We start from the raw sequence: 23862 nt of genomic DNA, 5'->3' as shown, positions 1-23862 counted from the left end.
CACACACACACACACACACTTCAAAATTCCTACATACCCCAAAATGTTTCCAGGTCTTGATCTCACTGTACAGAGCATCTCCTGGGCAAGCGGTGTTCACCATCTGTCTGTGGCCCCTCAGGGTAAAAGTGGGTATGAGTCGCCCGCCAATGATAGCACAGCTTGCCAGCTGGTCTCTCACCAACTCCATGGCGTGCTGAGAGGGCAGAATGCTGCTGTAGTCTCCAATGAAGGAAACGCCGTAGCCGACAGAGTTGTAGCCGAGGGTGTGGGCTCCTTGCCAGTACCATCCTCGGCCCTCGTAGATGTTCCCGTCGGAGCCCGCAACGAAGCTTTTGGAGAGGACAGAGACTCTTAGACGGTGTGAGCTGGTTGCGAAGATGTCACGTGTGAAAACGTCTACGTACCTGTATCCGATGTCATCCCAGCCTCTGTCCTCCTGATGAAAACGCTGCATGGAGCGCATGTCTGCAGAGCACTGCTCAAAGGTCAGACAGGGCTTGCTGGGCGTGCTAGTGTGGTGGATGAACATGAAGGAGAGAGGCAGCGAGAGGTTGGTGGGTGTTCCTATGTACGGCTTTGCACCCCACATACACCGAGGAACGATGGGTGGGCAATCTGAAACAGATCAGAGTTTGTTACATGTGACGTTATGCTCGTATTTTGATGGATCTTCTTAACTTTCTTATGTAATGGTCACAGACCACACTGCTGTTCTAAAACCTTTCACTTGGTCTGTGTTTTAAGTTTTATGCTCACCCATGTACATATGGACAAACTCCTTCATCCCCTCCTTCACCTCTCTCATCAGCACCTTCTTCTCCTTCCTCTCCATATCTGACTGTCCTGTCAGACTCTGCTGCAGCTGTACAGATTTCACCACCTGTCTGGCCAGCAGCAGCGGGACAACCAACTGTCTGAAGTTCTCCCTGCGGCGTCGGCTGATGAGGCGTGGGGCGGTGTCCAGTCCTTTACCCTCCAGCTGGTGGCAGTAGTACTCTGTCAGCAGACTGCTGAGCTTGAGAGGACGTCTGGATTTGTCAGAAACCTCCAACCCCAGCACGACGCCATCCATGCCTCCATTGACTTGAGCGGTGGTGAGCAGGGAGGGGCTGTCCGAGAGGGTGAACACTTGAGGAGAGCTTAGGTTGTCCCAGCAGCCGTCGGGTCCCAGACGCCGCGTCACAGTTGGACTCTGCCTGAGGGAAAGGCCCAGATCTCTGGCCAGAGCAAGTAGGTAGAGACCTCGAACGCGTCCTCGAGTCTTGGCGAGTAAACCGGCCTCGATGCCCAGGAGGAGCGGTCTGAGGGCAACAGTGGTACCATCAGGAGTTAGGACCACCCCTTCCTCTTTGGCGTCTTCTGTCACCCTGTGATGCACAGCTTTTCTAATGTAATCTGAAAGGTTAGCAGCCAGTTCAGGCACTCCAGAGAGATCACTGAAAAGGAAGTACTGAATAAACGGGTCATTGACCTCAGCTGCCCGCCGCAGCCTCTTCAACACAGCTAGCGGCTCTGACCCAGGGTCCTCATCTTCCACCTGCTTTATTGCACTGATGAAGTCTTCCATCCGATATGAAAATGAAGCTGAAGAGAAGAAAAGAAAAATTGTCATTCAAACTAAAGCCCATCATTTCTCCCCCATACAAACCTTCCTTTGTTTCAAAGTTTAAACACAAACTGATTTAACCAAAGGAGACGTGGCGAGGAGAACAGCGGCACTAAAAGACTTTGACTGAAGAAAGGCAAATATTGCCTGCAGTGTTTTTATTATGCTCAACAAGTGGGAAGTAAAGTGGCCAGCCAACTGTTCCAGCAGTTGTCTCGATGATTAAATGAAACCAACAGTTGGAGGAAAAAGCCACAGAAATCTTTTTTCAGCATAATCAGAAGTGACTTTAGGCCAAGCTACAGCTGACATTTCTCCCCCTATCAGGCTGAGAACTGCTATTACAATAAGTGGAAATAATTATTTTAATAGTGGTTCAGGTTTTTTTGTCTTTTCTTTTCTTTTTTTGATTGGTTGGTTGGTTGGTTTTTAGGGCAGATTTTTCTTACTTCAGCAAGAACATGTCAAACCACATCCTGCATGTGTTACAGCAGCACGGTTCGGTAGGAAAAACCGTCCCGGTGCGACTAAACTGGCCTGCACGCGCCCCAGACCTGTCACCCTCCAAAAAGCAAATGAATCACGGTAAAAACAGCAAACATGACAAAGGAGGCCCCAGCCTGTTGGGCAGCTAAAATCTTTATTTTGGCAAGAATGAAAAAAGATTTTGTTATCAAAATGATAAAAGCTGATCGCCTCCTTGGAAATGTATGTTTTCTATTTGCATAAGATTAGAATCGAGTCCTTAAACTGAAAGAAGTTTGGACCGGTAGACACGCAAGTAGAGCGGGGAATTAGTCAACAAGGGAAAGAAAGAAAGAAAGAAAATGAAAGCAAATACAGTTTCTTGATCTGAATACATGCATACAATCGAGCTCATAAAACAGGTGAAAACAGTGAAGCAACCCTACCCTCCACACACGTGCTGACCAACAGCACCAGAAAGACCAGGCTCAGCTTCCAGCAGACTCTGTCCATCTTGAGATGTGAACACCTTCAGCTCCGCACTTCCAATGTGTCTGCCTTAATGGCTCTCTCTTATTTATCACATGCAGTAAAGGGAGTGGTTATGTAACAGTTGTACACGCACACACACAAATACACAGAGTAGATAGGCCTCAGTTTAATCTGTTGGTGTGGCCGTCTGAGCAATGTGGGAAACTGGCACCTGTAATATAAGCAGCACGAAGTGGTTTGTCCTCAGCGGTCAAGGTCTTTCCGTGTACCTCACAGTGATCCACTTGGACATTTTCGAGAATTTCTCAAGTTCTGTAATAAATCTCAGTCATCTCGTTTTGCGTGCCGCAGCTTCTGGAAATAACAGCAGACTGCAGAAGAGTGTTCACTACAGTACAAATCACTGGGAGTCCACTGTGAGGCAATACACATGTTCATGTTATGTGGAGAAAACACACAGCGCTGGGCTGCAAAACTGTGGAAGTTCCCCCCAAAAATATGAATCACGTGTGTTCTCAGCAGCAGCCGTAGAAATGTACAACAAAGATCTTCATGTTCACTGAGGTTTATATGGTCACACGATCATTGCTGGAAATCATGTCACAGTACATGTGCACGCACTGCAGAAAGTCAAGAGAAAAAGTTTCAGACTGGTTTTTGCAACTGTGCCATGATTACAAGAACAGGAAGTGGAGGTCCAAGTGTAAAGTCCAGTGCAGAAAGTCTGGGACGCAGATAATAAAGGTCAGTGATGTAAATAAAAAAGATCTTCTAAAAGCAGAAACGAGAAGGACATGGTGGAGTCAGTAAGGCCAGAGTAATTATTTAAAATTAACTGTGCTAATAGTAATATTATTATTATTAATAATGATAATAATAATAGATGTGAAAAATTAGGTCGTGTTTTCGGGGGGAAAGGGAGACGTCAAAATGGTTATGGTCGTTAATGCCAGATGAAGATGACTTGTTAAAAAAAATATAGGTAAAAAGTAAGGAAAGCAGGGTGCAGTGTGTTGTTGCACTAAAGAGTCCGGCCACTAGATGGCGGTATGCAATTTAACTGTTGGTAATGTTGAGCTGTCAAAGCAGGAAGAAGACGGAGAGGAGGAAGAAAAACTGACCATCAGCTGATTTAGCTCTGACAAGGTGCGTTTATGTTACACAGACGTCCCTGAAAATGAGTAAACCTGCTACAGAATATTATACTCTCTGTGTAAAAGCGTAGCTTTTCATTCCTGCTGTTTTATGTGTAAGATAATCTTTATCGGTAGTGCCGGCTAACAGTTGTAGCGCGATGGCTAACAGCCAGCTGTCGTGTCTGTAGAAACTCAGCAGGTCCATTGTGTTTGCAAAAAGCTTGTAACGTGTGTCTGTGTGGTGAAGTCATACCTGGAATTACATTTTATAATGAGAGGTCTGTGAGTCTGCGGCCACACATTTATTCCCATGTTATTAGTGCCTCCTTTTTGTAAATGTTTAGCATATCAGTATATAAAAGCTAAATTAGCACCCCTGCGGTTCACTAATGTATATTGCCTTTACTGAACATCGCAAATTGTATTCGCATGAAAGGCTAGTCTCTAATATTTGACACAATAAACTTGTTTCACTACTTGAGGGAAAGCACACCAGGCTATGAAAGAGGAGATACTGGAAGCTGGTGATGTGCAACCAAAAAGTAATCAAATGACAGAAGAGCGATAGCACACTACGCTCAAATATAAATGCTAGCAACATGTGAAAGCGATGTCTGATGGTCTACATAGATTCAACACAAAAGTATAAAGCCTTTGCCGGTTCTCCACTAGCTGTCATGAAAGTGCGCTCCATAATCTTGCCAAAACAAAAAAAGTTAGTTCACGGTGTTGAACGTCTGCATCAGAACATGTAAACCACTGACTGCCATTACTCCCCAACAGAAAATGGACACCCGTTTCACTCGAGGGAAATCCAACATCCTTGAGCGCCCTCTGACCCGACCCAAGACTGAAGTCAGTCTGAGCGCCTTTGCGCTTCTGTTCTCCGAGATGGTACAGTACTGTCAGAGCCGCGTGTACTCCGTGTCGGAGCTGCAGACACGCCTGGCAGACATGGGCCAGAGCGTGGGAGCCAGCATGCTGGATGTGTTGGTGCTGAGGGAGAAGAACGGGAAGAGGGAGACCAAAGTGTTGAACATGCTCCTCTTTGTCAAGGTGAGCAAATGTAATCACACGCATGAGTAACCTTTTTTATTTTCAAACTCTTAACAGTCATCTTGCTTTTAGGTTAATGTGTGGAAGTCCTTGTTTGGAAAGGAAGCTGACAAGCTGGAGCAGGCCAACGATGATGACAAGACGTACTACATCATAGAGAAAGAGCCGCTTATTAATGCGTACATCTCCGTGCCCAAGGAGAACAGCAGCTTGAACTGCGCCGCCTTCACCGCGGGCATCGTGGAGGCCATCCTCACACACAGTGGCTTTCCCGCAAAGGTCACTGCCCACTGGCACAAAGGCACCACGCTGATGATAAAGTTTAACGAGTCAGTTATAGCCAGGGACAAGGCTTTGGATGGCAGATAAGAAAGATCGGAGGGGGGGAGTTGTTATGTAAATCTGTACAGGATGAGGAGAAATCACGGAGGCCCAGGCTGGTGTTTGTATCTGAAGTGTCTCCTTGTGGTAACTGATGAGACAGGGTGACATTATAAATGGATCACTGTGCTGTACTGAGCCTCATGAGCAGAAAATATGCACCTACATGGTTTCGTGGATCATCTCCTTCCTGTTTTGCCTCCTGATGTGGTTTTATTTTGTAGTTTTTCTTTTGTCACATATTTGCAACAGACAAAAGTTTAAAGCGTAAACATACTGCATAAACTTTCATGCCACAATGGTCACAGGAATGTAAAAAAATTAAACAAAACATTGGGGCTCTATTTGACAGCCCTTTTTACACCATTTTTTAAAATATTTGATTATTATTGTTTTAGTCTACAAGCTGGCTACAGGAGGCCAACAAAGTTGAGTACCCCTGGTTATGATAATATTAAATCATAACCAACAATGAATCACCACATGACTTGTTTTTAGGGACAAAATATTTTAAGGAGACAGGTTCAAGGTTTTCCCTGCAACCCTGAGCTGGATAAGTGGGATCAAGTGGATGTATGAGTCCATGGTTTGTTTTCTATTTCATTCCAGCTCAGCCTCAGCTTTTGTTTTGTTTGTTTTTTAAATGCATTCATAATCTGGGGCTAGTAATTCTGTGCTAACAACGCAACCACCAGGCTACATCTTACAAATCTATACATTTCTTGGGCCCAGAAATTTTGCGGTGCTAAGCTGAGTTGTTTTTCTTTAAACAGCATCTGTGGAAAAGAGGAAGTAGTTTAGTGTTATTTAAAATACATTTTTGTATTTAGTGTCTTGTCATCGAGTCATTATGTAACACAAAGATGTTTACATGTTACAAATAAAAACTGGAAGGTTGTGGTTGTTTTTGATGACATGGCTGCTTTTAAGCGAACAAAAGCTGCTTAGCTTATACTAACACAGACATATTTAAAACATGGGCTGAATATTATAATTTATATTATGTCCAGAGCACATATTTGTTACACTGAGGGAAATAAATATGGTCATTTCCAGGTCTGACTGTAATGTCTATAGCAATAACTAACATTGGGTTTATTTCATTTTTTTTAAATAACAACAAATCGCAGCACTAGTGAATGTTAGTGTGTGAAGAAAGCTCCCCATTTACATGAACTAATTCAAATCTTCACGATAGATATGATTCAACCCACTGCAGTGCAGAACCTTTAATATCTACAGTGTGTTCTAATTTCTAGTAAAATATTGTGTTCAACGGTATTAAACGCTGCACTGAGGTCTATCAGGACTATGATGGGCTCTGAAACCCGAATGAATCTCTTAAAATAAACCATTCCTCTGCAGATGGTGAGTTAGCTGAATGACCATTTTACAACTCTGTAGTTTCAGCCTGGGAGCACATTATGTTCCTAGAGCCCACCAGTAAGCAGGCTTAGGTGTGACTCCTACAACCACACAGCCCTGATGTATCTGACAGAAGCCATAATTAACCTGAAATGGACAGAGACTCGTGGGAAATTGTGTTCCAAATAAGCCATGCAGCATTAAATGCTACTGAGGAAAGCTCCGAGTATAGGTTTACAACTCATGCATTTGTGTCCCTTAATAAAAATATGAGAAGTATAAGTAAGAAGAGGAAATTGTGGTTGTTTGATTTAGTTTGGTTCTGGTGTTACCCAATATAACAAAGACATTTTGAATGCGGAAATCAGAAGTTGTGGTTGTGTGAATAGAGCTAGCATCCCTTTTGTTTCAGCCTGTATGCTAAAATAAGCTAACAGTCTGCTGACTGCTTCATATACAGACATGAGTGATATCTCTATACAGTGGCTTGCAAAAGTATTCGGCCCCCTTGAACTTTTCCACATTTTGTCACATCACAGCCACAAACATGAATCAATTTTATTGGAATTCCACGTGAAAGACCAACACAAAGTGGTGTACACGTGAGAAGTGGAACAAAAATCATACATGATTCCGAACATTTTTTTACAAATAAATAACTGCAAAGTGGGGGGTATGTAATTATTCAGCCCCCTGAGTCAATACTTTGTAGAACCACCTTTTGCTGCAATTACAGCTGCTAGCCTTTTAGGGTATGTCTCTACCAGCTTTGCACATCTACAGACTGAAATCCTTGCCCATTCTTCTTTGCAAAACAGCTCCAGCTCAGTCAGATTAGATGGACAGCGTTTGTGAACAGCAGTTTTCAGATCTTGCCACAGATTCTCGATTGGATTTAGATCTGGACTTTGACTGGGCCATTCTAACACATGGATATGTTTTGTTTTAAACCATTCCATTGTTGCCCTGGCTTTATGTTTAGGGTCGTTGTCCTGCTGGAAGGTGAACCTCCGCCCCAGTCTCAAGTCTTTTGCAGACTCCAAGAGGTTTTCTTCCAAGATTGCCCTGTATTTGGCTCCATCCATCTTCCCATCAACTCTGACCAGCTTCCCTGTCCCTGCTGAAGAGAAGCACCCCCAGAGCATGATGCTGCCACCACCATATTTGACAGTGGGGATGGTGTGTTCAGAGTGATGTGCAGTGTTAGTTTTCCGCCACACATAGCGTTTTGCATTTTGGCCAAAAAGTTCCATTTTGGTCTCATCTGACCAGAGCACCTTCTTCCACATGTTTGCTGTGTCCCCCACATGGCTTGTGGCAAACTGCAAACGGGACTTCTTATGGTTTTCTGTTAACAATGGCTTTCTTCTTGCCACTCTTCCATAAAGGCCAACTTTGTGCAGTGCACGACTAATAGTTGTCCTATGGACAGATTCCCCCACCTGAGCTGTAGATCTCTGCAGCTCGTCCAGAGTCACCATGGGCCTCTTGGCTGCATTTCTGATCAGCGCTCTCCTTGTTCGGCCTGTGAGTTTAGGTGGACGGCCTTGTCTTGGTAGGTTTACAGTTGTGCCATACTCCTTCCATTTCTGAATGATCGCTTGAACAGTGCTCCGTGGGATGTTCAAGGCTTGGGAAATCTTTTTGTAGCCTAAGCCTGCTTTAAATTTCTCAATAACTTTATCCCTGACCTGTCTGGTGTGTTCTTTGGACTTCATGGTGTTGTTGCTCTTAGATAACCTCTGAGGCCTTCTTCTTCTTCTTCTTTCATGTTTAACGGCAGCTTGCATCCAAAAATGTTGCATTACTGCCATCTCCTGGCTTTTAATCTTGCTTCACTCCTGAATCCTCAGATCCTTTTTATGAGACCAGTATTTCTCAAAAAGCGAAAAAACCCTTTCCCTTCACCATGACTTAACTTATTAACTACTTGCACAAACGTAAGTTCTCTTCAATAAACAATAATTATTTTATCCTAAGTCTTAATTAATAAAACTGTCATAAAACATAAAACAAAACAAAAAATGAGTAATAACAGGAACATTAGCTCAACATTTGCCCTGAATTTTTTGGCGTTTGCGTCTTTAGTCTTCCCAGCAGCAATAGCTTACAGGCTAGGCATTAGTCACATGATGGAGTCACGTGGTCATAAGGAAGCGGCGATGTGTTTACCTATGTGTCATCCGCAGACTGCGACAGCAACCGTCTTTTATTTTACGATGTAAACAAATAATATGACCCCGCGTCTGCTCTCTACTCGCTTTTTATGAGTGTGATGTACCCTTCCGCTGCTCCTGTGCGAACGTGAACGCATCACCATGGAATCTTCTAGTTACACCTGCATCCAAGACAGCGCCACAGGTTTGGCAACATTCAGTCCTCTCTTTTATTATCTCTCTTCACCTGTATCACTCTTTGTACCACGGATTGGTACGCATTTATTTGCTAGCATCATATTACGTTATTTTATTTTTCATGTATTTGTTTATTTATTTATTTTTAAAGAGGCGGGTCCATCTGTGAAAATTTGCTAAGGTGTGATATCGAACAATGAAAGAAACACGTCCGCTCCGTGTATTTATTCACAGGTGACTCGAGGCTCAAAGGATCATTCCGCCGATTTTGGACATTTAAAGTTTTATTTTTTATTTTTTTATTGTTTTGAAAATAAACGCTTTAAAGGTTTCCGCTTTGACATCTACAACCGGTGGTTCTTAAAATCATCACAGTTAGCGAGCCCAAGATGACGTCATCGAATAGCATGGACAGTTCAGCCATGTTTGTTTTGATGATAATCACATAAAAATCTTTCTACAGTCAAGCAATTTATAAAATTCTATTAAGAGACCCAGCAGGATAATTCGAATTATTTTTTTTAAAATCTTATTTCGACTTTGGGGGAATTGCCATTCAGATACAGTATAAATACTGCCTGTCTGTCAGTCTAGTTGAGAACATGCAGTTGCAATCAGGGGAAGACTGCTGACTTGACAGGCTTCCCTCTATGCCAGCAGGATGAGCCACAGACAGCTATTTTTGCTGTTCACAGAATGCATGTTGATAAAAGTTGAGGAAGGAAAATAAAATGTCCACAAGCAACAGGGGTGACTGCAACCTTGAGAAAAGTCAATTCAAGGACTTGGCAGAGAACGGAGCTGCAAGTGTCACGTTCCTGATGTCAGACCGCTCCTGAACCAGAGATAATGTCAGAAGAGCTTACCTGGGGCACAGAACCCAAGGTGTTTGAAGTCTAGTGTGACATTTCCACAGTCTGTGGTGACTTGGGGTGCCATGTCATCTGCTGGAGTGGAGCACTTCATGCTTCTGACTGCCAAGCTTTATGGAGATGCCAATTTCCTTTTCTAGCAGGGTGCCAGTGGGTCCAAAACTACTACCAAATGGCATTTAGACACGTGCTTAATTAGCAAACCAATTCACCTGATCTGAAGGCCACACAGAATCTGTGAGGTACTGTTTAGACGGAGATGAGAAACACTTGACCCCAAACACAGACGAGCTGAAGGCAACTATCAAAGCAACCTGAGCTGCAGTGACACGTCAGCAGTGTCAAAAGCTGATCGCCTCCATGCCACAGTAATTCATTATGAAGAACCAAAGAAGGATTCATTATATAAATAAACATGCTTTTCAGAACCTGGGCTTTTATCTGTTGTAAACTCTTTTTTATCTAATGATTTTATGTAATACTCTAATCATTAAGATACTGGAATTTTGTTTTTCAGGAGCTACAAGTGGTAATCTTGGATCATGCTTGGATCATTTTTGAGCATTTACACATTTAAACATGAAAGTTATCCGCCAGCGTTAGCTTGGTTATACTAAGCTGTGAAATTGCACCACATACAGGCAGGGAGACCAGCTAACACTGCTAAGTAACAGAATTAAAGACACTCTCCAACCACTTTTCCAGGATAAAAGGGGTTAATTCATATTGTCACTTGTTAGTAACCCAGCAATGTATAATGTCTTGAGTACCTCTTTAATGCTGAGCTTCTTTCCAAAATGAATGATTTTATTAACAGAGAAGGACAAGCTGCTCTCCTCCGTATCAGGCTATGGCTCCCAGGATCTTCTTGGAAGTGGCAGCTCCCGCCCTCCTACCCTGGTGGGCTCCAAGCTCCTCCAGCAGGAGGAAGAAGGAGAGGAGGAGGCCCTGAGGAGGAAACTCAAGTATTTCTTCATGAGCCCTTGTGACAAGTATCATGCAAAGGGGCGCAAGCCTTTCAAACTTGGCCTGCAGCTGCTGAAAATCATCATTGTGACTGTGCAGGTGGATACAGCCCTTTGATTTAACATGAATACTCTGTAGGCTCAGAATGCAAATACCCAATCATGTCCTGTGTTTTATTCTAACTGTGCAGCGACTGCTTCTCTGCATTTGCCCGAGTGTTTCAGCTCATTTGTCTTGTGCCTGTGCTCTCTGGCTCTGTCTATTAGTTGGTGATGTTTGGACTGAGTAACCAGATGGTTGTGACGTTTCAAGAGGAAAACACAGCGGCATTCAAGCACCTTTTCCTGAAGGGCTACAAGGACAAGAATCCCCACGCTGTCCACACACAGATGGAGATGTACAGCCACATCAACTTTACCATAGAGCAGGTAGCCTGCTAATAACCATTTTAAGAGACATTTTGAGATCTCTTGATTTATTATTATGACCAGAATTTTGTTTAATATGATTTTTTTAATGATTTTTTTAAGCCATGCATACATTAGATATGCTTGATATTAATAAGTGTTTTTTCATGGTATTATTACTTACAATGGACCCTAATACACTGTTGTAACACCGACTGCAGATTTCCACTCCACACAAAAACCCAACAAAACAAAGGTCAATCATAGGCTTGAGGGGAAAACAGGACTACTGCAAAGCTAGCTGAGCTATTATCTTTAGCAGTTGTATTGTTTACAATGTTTACTAGCTTAGCTTAGAATTGAGTGTGTGAATAAGCACAGAAACACAGACTGCAAATGACGTCTGTTTGTCTGCATTTGCAGACAATGAAGAAGTGGATGTAGTAGTTAGATGGAAAAAGTTGCTGCTGTAGCACAGTAACAGATGTGGGTGGGGGGAAGTCAGTCCAATAGAGTATCCCAATATTTTTGACATTGATCACTACAGGAACACCAAATATTGAGATTTTATTAAATACATTAAAATAGTCTACGAGCGAGAAGGCTCATCTCATGCGCCACCATCCTGAGATGTTGTTAGCCAAGCAAACTTACATTAAATGGGCTCAACTGAAAAACCATCCAACACTGAACACACTCAGCTTGTTAAAGCTACCTCCTAATTAAGAGCAAGCTAATGGCTCAGTCACATGACCACAAACAGGAAAGCAACCTCCTTGCATCCATAAAAAAAGCAGCGGCTGCCTGGTGATTGTATAGATTTTTTTCGCATTCTGCAACTGATTGCACAGGTCGCCCAACAGGAGGCAACCTTTCTGCAAACAGTTTCAGTCTTACTTGGACTGACTGCAGTCACTCTCAGAGAGATCATGGAAGGTTTGCAAATAACTTCTGTCTAATTTATAAAAGCAGAAATGTTGCCAACATGTTGCCATCAGTCTGAATGACTCTTTGTCAATGAAAACAACTCAAGTGGGCTTGACTCAACTGGTTGGCAGCTGGTTGTATTGTGGTTATATTCCTGTGGAACAGGAACATTACTGAGCGCAGTTAAATATACATTCCTGTTAAATGTGAATTTCTGTTTATGTAGACAGCAACAGATGCGATTTCAGAGAATTTATCACAGTTATTTGGTGTATTACCAGAAACACTTTGCATGCAATTGCAGATTGAATCTTATGGCAACATTAATGCAGGTTTTAGTGACAGTGCTTGTAATCTCAAATTAAAGTAAAATAACTTCATTGTATTGTGTAAAAAAAGATATTGACAAAGTTCAACTTGGTGATAAATTGTAACATATCTTATTCCATACCAAGCACATAACACAAAGTTAATAAATGTGATAAAAATGCAATAATATTTTGGGGTGTCTGGTGATTTCCACCTCTAGTAATTGAGACATATTTCTGGAAAGAGATGCCGCTGTCGTGTTGCCATCCTGACTGAACAGCGTTCTTTTTAGTGAGAGCTTCATTGTTACTTTCTGAACGTGAAAAGTTTAACATCGCATAAAGAAGACAGATGTTTTCTCGAGCTTAATTCCACCTCTCGGCTTCTCTTTCCCTCTTCAGTACTTGGCTCTACCTCAGATCTCACTGGGACGGTACGCTTATGTGCCGGGTGTCGGCGTTAACGGAAGCGCACTCTCCCTCTGTCAGAGGTACTTTAGGAGGGGCACCATCGACCCCGTCAATGACACGTTTGACATCGACCCACATGTTGTCACAGGTAGGATAATCCTTCTTTTGATTTTGTTTTTCTTTATGTTTTAAAGTCTACTTGTTTGTTACACGTCTGTCTGCACATTCTTCAAGTGCCAGTATTTCCCTTAAGGAACCAATAGTGTCAGTGAGTCACTGTGTTATTGCTCCAGTGCCCTGCAACTGTGCCCTACTTTTAAAGACTTGAGTCCTGTAATGAAAAACACAGACCTTTTTTTTTCCACTTTAGTAGCAAAATACTGTCTCCGGTCCTGGGAAAGGGGTTATTTGCGCACATCTGCTGATTTGGCAGATGGCTATGGCTAATGCATGATAAATGTAGTGGTAAAAATAAACCGTGGTGTGGCATTCATGTGATATGGAAAAAATCATGTATGACTTAGTTCCTCTTTTGCTATTTCTGATTTTCCTTTTTCCAGATTGTATTGGACTGGACCCACTGACGTACAGCGCTGCTCCAGGAAACAGTGACTACAAGAATTTCACTCTCCTGTTTTACAAGTTAGAGACTCTGTTATGTTTGTGTGTTTTGGTATTAAAGAGGTATTACTTTTCTTTGCAATGTGAATTCTGCACATTGAATCCTCAGCATGTCTCTTTCCTCCCCAGGCTGATCAATGTCACCATTGACTTCCAGCTGAAGGCCATCAACATTCAGACCATTATAAATAATGAAATCCCGGACTGCTACACCTTTGCTATCACAGTGAGCTCCTCTATGATCTCAAATTCAGTCAACATCCCACAGAATAGAAAAACTAAAAATGTTGTTTTTTACATGCTAATTGTTACGTGGTTCATGCTTTTGTCGTCAGATTGTGATGGATAACAGGGCGCACAGCGGTAAAGTTACGATCAGTCTTCAGAACCGTGCCTCCATTAAGGAGTGTAAAGATCCTAATGTGACTGGACGTGGTGAGTGACTGGTGGTTAGGGGTGATATTTATTTACCTGCCGCTTCATTTATTTTAATTGCCTTTGATCCCTTTTATTTCTGTCCTCTTTTTTTTCAGCCGAGAATTATGCGCAGGAGTTCTTTGATGTGCTGGTGGCCATCGTCTGCGTGCTGTCCTTGCTGCTGTGTGGACGCTCCATCCTCAGAGGCATCCTCCTGCAGCATGTAAGAAAACTGGCCAATAATTTCTGTATTTTTTTGTTTTTGTGATGTTAGCCTATGAAATGTATATTTTGAAATGGATATTGCACATAGCACGACTGACATTGCCTTTTTGAAGCCTTGGGTTTGGCATTTTGGCCGTCTCAATGTTTGCCTCTTTTGGGCGTGAGAACATATAATCTTACTTGGACAGGAGAACAGAGTGATAGGTTATCAGTCAACCTTACCTAGCTTGGATACCAAGATGCATCCATAGACTGCATGGGCCCTTTGCACACACACAAATACCTGTTAAATAGTGTTCAATGACCTACAAAAGTGGAGCTCAGATAAGGACAGGCTGTTTGTGTATGCAACCGCACAGTAATGTACGACCACCATGAACACAAAAAAGGAAGTGAAGCCTGGTCAAAAGAACCTTCCTGCCAGACTGGCTAGCTTTTTTAATAATGCATACATTAAGTCTTAATACAATTTACAGTACTGAGTCTTGTCTCTTACAGCAAAAGTCTATTTTTATTTATATTTTGCTTTCAAGGAGACAGACTAGTAGTTTTGAGCGATAGTTCTCAAGGATTTCTTTCTTCTTTGGACATTCGCTGATTTTTCACTTCTTTTTAGTTCCGTCCTTGTACCTGACCATTTTAAGAGTATTTTTTTTCTTTGTTAAGAAATACTGACCTATGAGAAAGTCACCTAACTCAAGGGATGAGCAGGTGTTGTCTCTGCACACCAAAAAACAGTTTGTTCCAATTTCTTTAGCTGAGTCTATGAAAAATATCACAGTTTTGTGATGAACACAAAACCATATTTTTATATCAACAAGGTGATTCCCGGAGATCTATTAGTGGAAAACGTTCCCTATCTTGGCATGCTGTGCAGTCACTTAAAACACTGAGGAAACTGGACAAGTGGAAGACAAAAAGGGAAGTATCAGGCCTAAAAACCTGTCTACAGCAGCTCAACAGTATCTGAAAATCGTGTCTTAACCTCGTAAGACCTGAACTCTTTCATGCCATGTATTTTCAGTTTCTCTTTGCTATTTGGGCTGATTGGAACCTGATGAATGTAAAAACAAAGAATTACCGGGGGGGGGGTTGTTTTTGTTTTTTACCCGATTTTTGTTTCTGAGAAAAATGAAATTCACATAAGAGGACATTTGCTTTAGATTTTGATAGAACAGTGGCAGTGTCTTTTATCCTGTCTTCCTGCTCTCACCCCAACCGGTCGCAGCAGATGGCCACCCCTCCCTGAGCCTGGTTCTGCCAGAGGATTCTTCCTGTTAAAAGGGAGTTTTTCCTTCCCACTGTTGCCAAAGTGCTTGCTCATAGGGGGTCATATGATTGTTGGGTTTTTCTCTGTATCTATGAAGCGCCTTGAGGCGACTTTTGTTGTGATTTGACGCTATATAAATAAAATTGAATTGAATTGAATTGAATAGTGTACTCGTAAGTGGATATCAGGCCGTTGTAGAGCAAAATTTAATACTTTGGTCTAGACAACCCAAAATGTGATATCCGCATATGTGGACGCCAGGTCCTAGGAGGTTATGAAGTATGAAAAAATTCCAGCACAGACCTTCCACAGTACCTGAGAGATGCATCAGGTCTTTTATCCAAATTTGAAAATTTTGGTTCAAATGCTCATCAGTATGTACAAAGGAGGTCAGGAGAGAGGTACAACAATGAGTCTCTACAACTGTAAAGCATGGTGGAGGCTCTGCCCTGGTTTGGGCTGCATGTCAGCCAGTGATGTTGGATATCTCGTCAAAAACCGATGAAATTACGAACATAGAAAAGTGACATCATCATCATATTTTGATCCGCCATTGTTAAAGCATCTGATTGGCAACAGCTTCATTGTTCAGTATGACAAAGATCCCAACACGCTGCTAGTGTAGCATACCTGGTCATACATGGTCATACCATTGGCTTATCTACTCTATTTCCATGTATGTTTGCACATGTTTCAATAAAGTTTTGCACCTATTTTACTCACAAAATATAAACCAAAAAAAAGAGGGGTGACTCAAGACTTTAGCACGGTAATGGAAATGGGTGAGATATTTCCAAATTTAGGAGGAAAATATGCTACAGAGACCAAAAGGAGGCTGTAAAAAGTTTCACTTCTCCTCTGATGTCTTTCAAAATGGGACCCCAAGTGGACTGACTGCTTGAAGTTGCAACTTTTGTTGAGGTACTAATTAAGAGTCTGCATTGCACTCGTACACTTTATGGATAACTTAGCACTTCTCCCTCTCATCCAAATACAGTGTCATATTAACAACCAAATGAGGACACATAAAAAATATTGCCAAGAGCAGATGTCCTTAATATGGCCATCTCAGGTACACAGCGCTACCTGTGAGCACATAAGCCCCGCCCACCTGCTGTTAAGATCTTCTGTTTTTCACAGCCAGCCAATCAGAAGAAAGTTGGCTTAAAGGTAGAAGCAAAAAAGTTTCAGTGGATGAACTGAAGTGCTGCAAAGAGACCCAGGATGAGATGAATTGTTCTGAACAGCAAATCGTGCAAAATGAAAACCTCAGAAAAAAAAATATCGAGCCGCAAATGAGCTTTCAAATCTTTATCATTACATTTCTCAAGGGTGCAGTGTATCAAGTTAGTCATCATGCGTGAAATGTGATTACAGAAGTTCCGATTTTTGCTTGCCACCGTGAAAGATGAGGCTGGTCTGCACTGCTCGCTCTGCTGGATTGTCATTTTTCTAAGCGCTTGCCTGGAGGCCGTGGCGCTAATGAGATCACAGCAAAACTTACATCCTGCAATACAAACACTGTTGCCCCCTGATGCCATATATTCAACACATATAATTTCATAATGATAACAGTCACGCAGGCAAAGAGAAGTAGTTAAATGCCTTTCACGGTCTCCTAGTTTTCCGGTTGTGTGTATCACATTTAAAGCCCCATTGATCATCTCCCATCTCCTTACCCAGGAGTACGTGCAGTTTTTCAATCACAAACTGGGCCGCAGCGTGAGCTGGGGAGACAGGATGGAGTTCATCAATGGCTGGTACATTCTGCTCATCGTCAGTGACACGTTCACCATCATCGGCAGCTTCATCAAAATTGGGATAGAGTCCAAGGTAACAAGATGTGAGAGGGTGTGCAGCTTTGTGCACACTGTAAAAGAAGCTTCTTTTTTTATTCACCTACTGAGATGTAAAATTCCCAGTTTTCAGTAAGTTATGATAAGTAATGATGTCTTCCTTGTGATGCAGAATCTGTCATCATATGATGTTTGTGGGATCTTGCTGGGAACATCCACTCTGCTGGTGTGGGTGGGAGTCATCCGCTACCTCAGCTTCTTTCAGAAATACAATGTATGTCAAACACACACACACAAATATGGAAAATATTATTTAACACAATTTTTTTTTATATAATATTTTAAAATGTATTTACAGTTAGTTAATTTGGTCTCTTTCTCCCACAGATCCTGATTGTGACTCTAAGAGCTGCTTTTCCCAATGTCATCCGCTTCTGCTGCTGTGCGGCCGCCATTTATTTGGGATATTGCTTCTGTGGCTGGATAGTGCTGGGGCCCTATCATGCAAAGGTAATGCACGGACACACAGCTGTGTCTCTAAGCAGGAGTGAGCAGGCGTGAGTCACTCAGAGCAGAATTGCATGTCAGAGCATCCTAATTATGATAAACTGCCTCCCAGCATGTCATTTTTTAGCTATGTATAATTAATGGGAGGAGAAAATTGATAGTTATTAAATATGAATCAGGCAGCATTTTGTTAGGATATTGCTTTTTGCATGCAAGCAAAATAATGTAATCAATTCTGGTGGAAATATATGGAGGGCCAGCTTTCCTGAAATTAAAAACAAAATGAATAAAATGAAATAATTAAATGACTCAATAAAAAAATAAATATGCTAATATGTGCATCAAAAATACCGTACATTACCTAATTCAATGAATGTGAAATTAATTGATATTTGCCTTTCACACAGAAACATTCTCTAGAAGTCAATTTTGTAATCCGTGCCAAAAAGATAAATAAAAACACTGAAAGACTGCAAAACTTTCTTTTTTAAATGATTGTGCTAACTTGGACTCCATGTATCCAGTTTCGCTCCCTGTCCATGGTGTCAGAGTGCCTGTTTTCTCTGATCAATGGAGACGACATGTTTGTAACATTCGCTGAGATGGAGCACAGCAGCACGCTGGTGTGGACCTTCAGCCAGATCTACCTTTACACCTTCATCTCCCTCTTCATCTACATGGTGCTGTCACTCTTCATCGCACTCATCACCGGAGCTTATGACACCATCATGGTACAGTTGCTGCTTTGTTTCTTTATTATACTGTTGGGTGGTGGTTTGAGTGCTTTTTCTAATCATATGAATTGGGTTACAGAAATGCTAAAATCTAAAAACAAAATTTTTTCCCATCAACGTCTCCTCTACTTTGCCAATTTCCCAGTGCCAATCTGCTAAATCAAGATAATGATCATACTTATTGGTTAATACTGGTAAATGTGATCCGACATTAATGCAGGATACTTGTGCAGTTATGTATTGATTTATTTTTACCGATAAATACGGGGACTTTATTTAGTAAGTGACAATAGCAGTTTGAAAATTTGCAGCTTTTTTGTCTTCCTGCAGGCCCAAACACAGGAGCAGGCACACATCACAGATCTACATGCATTCATTGCACAGTGCACGGACACGCCCAGTTCTGGCAAGTTCCGTGCACCCGAAGCCTCATCATGCTCCTTCCTCTGCTGCTGTGAGTGGTGAGGACAGTGACCTAGTAGAAGCACAGAGGGAGTAAGCAGTGTGTACATTGAAGGACATGGGAGTCTTTCTTTCCCTCCATCTTTAAAGCACCATATTTCCACTCCAGTAGCTGACTGCTATTCCACTCCTTTTTCCAGACACCCAGCAAAGAGGGACGATTAACGTCTTGAAGCAGAACTGAGTGACCTTGGACTACTTTGTCCCCTGCTGACCCTGTTTGAATTTTGCATTTTAATTTGTGCTGGAACGGTAGATTGCACTGAACACTTAAAGGCCCAATTACCTGCTTCAGCTTTTGTACTGTACTGTATGAATAATTTATTGTCTTTCTGACTTGTCAGGTTGGTCAGGCTTTGATGGCTAGAAGCATAATGTCGGTAAACAAAGGCTGGACACTGGGTCTGTCGGGTCAAATTAGGATGCATTTTCGCTTGAATGATCCACCATTTACAGGGTTTTCATGATCATTTTATTGTTCGCATGGCTACTTAGGCAAAAGGATTTTCATACGTCTTGATTATGTAAATATATGTATGTCTTGTGGAATTTAGGCATAAGGGTGAAGTCAGGCAAACTGAAAAAAAAAAGATTGATCATTAACTGCAGTACATGTGCTTTGGCTAACAGTCAAGGCCATTCTTTCACTCCAGTTCAGTTTGCTTGCTCCTCATCTCCATTGTTCACGTCCTCCTGTGACTGGAAGGAGATGATAGCCGTGTGAGGAAGGACAAGCCCTACGGCCAACCGGCTAGTCATCAATATGTATGAGCCGTTTTCGCTATAGGTCTGTGCTAATGCACTGCAAGGCAGGGTGTGCTTTGCTAGAACATGTGAGGTTAATGTGCTGCCTTACAAACACACAGTAACTACTGAAGATGATAAATAATTTTATGCCTTTTTTATGTTAATTGGTAGTAGACCTTTTTCACAGCAGCCTTTTAGCAATGAAATATGTAAATGTAGGCGTTGTCTAATGACATCAGTGATTTTTTTCCCCCCCTTAATACCTGCATTTATGTTTATATTTAATGTCAGAATGGCTGCACTAAAAAAATCTTTAAATTTGTTGTAGCTGTTAGACTAAGAAAAAAATGAAGGAAAAAAATGAAGGAGACTATTCAGTACCCAAATGAATTTTTGATTCCCCTTCCCTCTCTTGTTCTTTTCAGCCAGTGACTTTTAATGGTTTAAAAATACGTTCAAATGTTTGATTTAAATGTAGCTTAACCACGTGATCTCACAGGAATTGCTCTGGTTCTGTTTACTGCTACTCTGCTAAGCTAGGCTAATTTTGTTTTAGCAGCATTTGTTTAGCGGGTAATGTTTTCTCACCCCTCCCCATTACAGTATTGACTTATTTTTGTATAGTTCAGTTACTAAGATGCCTGAATATCAAAACTGAATTTTCATTTTCTTGTAAATGAGAAGAAGTTGGCTAAATTTGCTTTAACTAAGGCAGTTTTGGCTAGTAGCTTTTATAGCTACGTTACAGTCACAAGACTTTGGTTTTAACTGTTCTTGTTCATTTTTACTCTTTCCCCCCTCATTTCTTTCCTAATTACACAGCTGTACAGTATAACAATATTACAGGGAAAATCTCCAAAAGTCAAATGCCAGTCCAAAAATCTTCCTTTCTAATATTTCTTGAAATATATAGCTAATACTTTTTGTCTTTGTATGCTAGTTTGGATTGTAAGCAGCATAGTTGTGTCTCTATTTTAAATAATGGTTCACTTAGACTCTGTCTGTTGAAGCTATGTGGGAAATGGCTCCATTATTTTATTCATGAATGGATAAGGACATCTCTTGAAGTACCTATATAAACTTGAAGTAGTGGTGAAGATGCAGTATGCTGCATAGGGTGATATGAACGGCTTTCAGTGCACAAAAACTGGATCAGAACAACAGTAACAAGGGTTTTTTGAAATGCAACAGATATCTGGCATTTGTATTATTTTTAATGTAAACTTATTTGTTTTCTTTGATATTGTTTACAATTATAAAGAGGTTTTTTTTTTTAAATGGCATTTCTGCAGACGTATTTATTTCCTCTTAATTAAAGACCGATGCACAACTTAGAATAGTGATATAATGTGCCACATAGGAGTTGTATATCACAGTGGAACAATGCACTATAAATGCAACATGTTTGTTAGTGTTCTCCTGACACTTGTAGAAAAGCTCTTTAAGTCTGTTTTGATTTAATGGGAACAGCTGTGCACTGTGTTTATTTGGCTGCTTTTTTTTCATGCTGTCTTAATTATTTTTTACCTAATTTTGAGAAAGTGCAAGATTGCCAGTCTGAGGAATTTGTACAGGTTTTTACTTTCTTTTTTGTGAAGATGGTGTCTTCTGAACGCAAAATAAAAAAGAATATAAAAAATGTTGTGGCTCGGTCAGCACTGATGACATCTCTTGGACTAATCCTAAATAAATTGGGCAATTTATGTGAATGAAAACAAATAACACAATATTTTCTTGCAAAATGTCTGAAACTTAGCAGCTGCAAAGTTTAAAAAATAAACACTTGCACTGCAGTCTGATGAACTTGTGCTGTGTTGTGGTAGTCTGGCACCACTAGAGGGAGAGAGCAGGCTCTTGTCTGAAGCCAACTGCCAACCAGTCACAGGAAATCTATGCAATACGAAGCAATAAGGAAATAACAGGAAGCCAAAACACAGGCACTTTGGTGGACAAGAGCGGGGGGATAAAACATCATCCTTATAAAAGCTAAATTACGCTGAGTAGAGTACTTAAAACTTTGAGTCTGCCATAATCACAAACTACCTTGCAACTCAGCATGAAATAAATAGAGGAAGCGGGCGGCTGTTTCAGCTAAATCAAAACCACACAGTGAAGATGGGAAGTTTATAGCATGTGATAGACTAAGATCAAAGCAGATGCTCCTCTTAGTGAGGTGAGCTGCTACAGCTTTCCAATATCCTCAGAACCTGCATCAATTATTCACTCAAAGATGCAGCCAAGGGCTGGCTGAGGAACTGGCCAGCCTGCTCTTAACATCATCAGATTTTAGCCTGGAGCTGATTAAACAGTCCCAAAGAGAAAGCAGGCTGCAGGGCGAAGCCTTGCAAATGGCTTCTACCTGGTCAACTATATTTGCATGCCAAATATAGTTGACCAGGGCCTTTTTGAATAAAGGACCAGAGCAAAAACCACAGTGGATATGAATCCTTGCAACGAGATATGACTGTCACTATCATCACTATCGTGCTCTGTGGGCGACAGATACACACAAAAGAACACGCCTGCTGTGTGATGATGGCGCGTTAATGAGGGTCTCGTTGCCTTCCTTCATCACATGTTGCCTTTTAGTGGCTGTAGAAGCATCCTGTATGTTAATGACATGCAGTGCTGGCACGTTGTTGTCTTCAGGGAGTCCACGCTGTGCACAGAGAGCAGCAGCTGCACTGGCGTGCACTAACCTGCATCCGCTTGGTATTTGTTCACACGTACACACCCTGTTTGTGAGATAATGATATTCATGCTATTGGAGTGTGAAGTGCTGTGCAGGGTGATCGCTCTCATGCATTTGGGAGACACTTGTCTGAAAAGGGGGTTGATTTGTGAATATCTTTAGGGGAAAATAAAGGGTGTGTCTCTTAGTGCCAGCTGCTTTCCTGGGTGGCTTGAGAGGGCTGGCAGCAGTGGTGTGCTATACTGCAGATTTTGATATTGATCAGATAACAAATAAATGGCGCCGGTGTTGCCGATACCATTACCGATGATTTTTACTCATAAAGACAGCTTATGTACAGGAGAGCAGTGCGCCATGATTTATGAGATGAGGTTTATTTTTCAAAACAAAGGACAAATGTGCAAATTCTGAGCCTACATGTTGCTGCTCAGTACCGCCGAGTCATGTGACTGCACCACAACTAAAAAAAGCAGAGCAGGGAGGAGAGGGCAGCGCAAAGTGTGCCAGCAGGAGAGGAGCGGTGTTTGCACAGACATGTCTCCTTCTGAAATTAGAGGAGACAAATAAGCTAAAGCATCGATCATGTTGTGATGATATCGATCTAATACCAATACCGGTGTTGGTATCGATACTATCGACATTTGGATCAATCCGTCCAACCCCTAACTTGCAGGCGGTTCAGGCATCCCAGAAATATCATCACACCAAACCCTAACCCCATAACCCTAACCACAACCACATTCAAACCCCCAACCCTAACCCCGACCCATTTTTGTTTGTTTTTTCCACATTGGAAATCTATGACATCATAACAACATGACTGGTGACTTGCACTGCTGAACCTGGACCAACATTAATTATAATGACACAGGGACTACACCAACACTGGGATGCATCAGATACACTCGAGATTCAGACCTCTGTGCAATTTGACTGCTACATGCTGGAATATGTGAAACACAATTAGAGCATGCCTGTATCTGCTGCTTGTTAAATAACTAATGTGTTGTGTAAGAGTTTTGCAAAAAAGGTAGCAGACTCTTGACCAGCGGCCAGATTTGTTTGGTTTTTGTTGATGGGGGGGCTTGACTGAGCGCCAGCCCCTTTTGTGCTGCAGCCGCCCCAGCTGGACTGCGGGCTGTGTGGACAAAAAAACAATGAGGTAAATAACACGGGAACTGTGCAGCAGGGTACACGGCCCTGCCTCTTCCTGTCTCCGGTGCCGCACACCACCGCCTTCCTCTCTTTGTTGCACCCGGTTAACCATGCCAATACGTCCGTCAGCATCAACTTAGCAGGCATCGAACGCACCCGAGTCCCTGCCTTCTTCCTGGTCTCCTTCCATTTAGTTGCATTCTTTATTGACGCGACAAAATTCACACATTTCTACAGTATGCGGCTGTAATCTTCATCTGTCATTTGAATAAACAAAACAAAAAAGCAACTAACTAATCTTGCAGGATTTCTTGTTGGTGTGAGACAACACAACACACCCTCTTCAAACACACAAATCTGAGGTCAATCCACTTTGCAGGAAGAGAAACAAAGCTTCCTCTGGACATCTGATCGAGAGGGATAAAGGGCGATAACAGGTTTTCATGCAAGCAGGTGATCGGCGTAGTGTCATACATCGAGTCGTACA

General features: G+C 41.9%; 3 protein-coding genes across 3 annotated transcripts in view; 2 read left to right on the top strand and 1 right to left on the bottom strand.

Annotated features, from left to right (window-relative positions):
* Positions 1-2860, bottom strand: part of LOC102296483 (N-acetylmuramoyl-L-alanine amidase) — a 5513-nt gene extending 2653 nt beyond the window's left edge. Inside the window, exons 1-4 of the mRNA XM_005926719.3 lie at positions 2521-2860; positions 760-1587; positions 408-618; positions 38-332 (exon numbers count right to left, since the gene is read on the bottom strand). Of these exons, the coding sequence (XP_005926781.1) occupies positions 38-332; positions 408-618; positions 760-1587; positions 2521-2587 (1401 nt within the window). The 5' untranslated portion in view covers positions 2588-2860. The remainder of the gene's footprint in view (positions 1-37; positions 333-407; positions 619-759; positions 1588-2520) is intronic.
* Positions 2861-3605: 745 nt separating this feature from the next.
* LOC102296180 (trafficking protein particle complex subunit 5) lies at positions 3606-6036 on the top strand. The gene is made up of 3 exons (XM_005926718.2): positions 3606-3712; positions 4486-4758; positions 4831-6036. Exons 2-3 carry the CDS (start codon positions 4489-4491, stop codon positions 5125-5127), a joined length of 567 nt encoding a protein of 188 aa, XP_005926780.1. The 5' UTR covers positions 3606-3712; positions 4486-4488; the 3' UTR covers positions 5128-6036.
* A 2596-nt stretch (positions 6037-8632) lies between these two features.
* Positions 8633-22256, top strand: mcoln1b (mucolipin TRP cation channel 1b). Its single transcript, XM_005926717.2, has 13 exons — positions 8633-8865; positions 10548-10795; positions 10963-11124; positions 12741-12897; positions 13310-13391; positions 13500-13596; positions 13706-13805; positions 13904-14010; positions 16966-17115; positions 17251-17352; positions 17466-17588; positions 18110-18316; positions 18650-22256. Exons 1-13 carry the CDS (start codon positions 8823-8825, stop codon positions 18782-18784), a joined length of 1713 nt encoding a protein of 570 aa, XP_005926779.1. The 5' UTR covers positions 8633-8822; the 3' UTR covers positions 18785-22256.
* Positions 22257-23862: the final 1606 nt, after the last annotated feature.

Source organism: Haplochromis burtoni, unplaced genomic scaffold (assembly GCF_018398535.1).
Source record: "Haplochromis burtoni strain Fernald_Lab_line unplaced genomic scaffold, NCSU_Asbu1 Contig_45, whole genome shotgun sequence".
NCBI classification, from domain to species: domain Eukaryota; kingdom Metazoa; phylum Chordata; class Actinopteri; order Cichliformes; family Cichlidae; genus Haplochromis; species Haplochromis burtoni.
This window is presented reverse-complemented; position numbering and strand designations above follow the sequence as displayed.

Excerpts from the sequence above, each read along its gene's own strand:
- LOC102296180 (XM_005926718.2), top strand. The coding sequence starts at position 4,489 with ATGGACACCCGTTTCACTCGAGGGAAATCCAACATCCTTGAGCGCCCT. Across the intron at positions 4,759-4,830 it reads ACATGCTCCTCTTTGTCAAG|GTTAATGTGTGGAAGTCCTT; the intron begins GTGAGCAAATGT and ends TCTTGCTTTTAG.
- mcoln1b (XM_005926717.2), top strand. The coding sequence starts at position 8,823 with ATGGAATCTTCTAGTTACACCTGCATCCAAGACAGCGCCACAG. Across the intron at positions 13,597-13,705 it reads GCTACACCTTTGCTATCACA|ATTGTGATGGATAACAGGGC; the intron begins GTGAGCTCCTCT and ends TTTTGTCGTCAG. Across the intron at positions 18,317-18,649 it reads GAGCTTATGACACCATCATG|GCCCAAACACAGGAGCAGGC; the intron begins GTACAGTTGCTG and ends GTCTTCCTGCAG.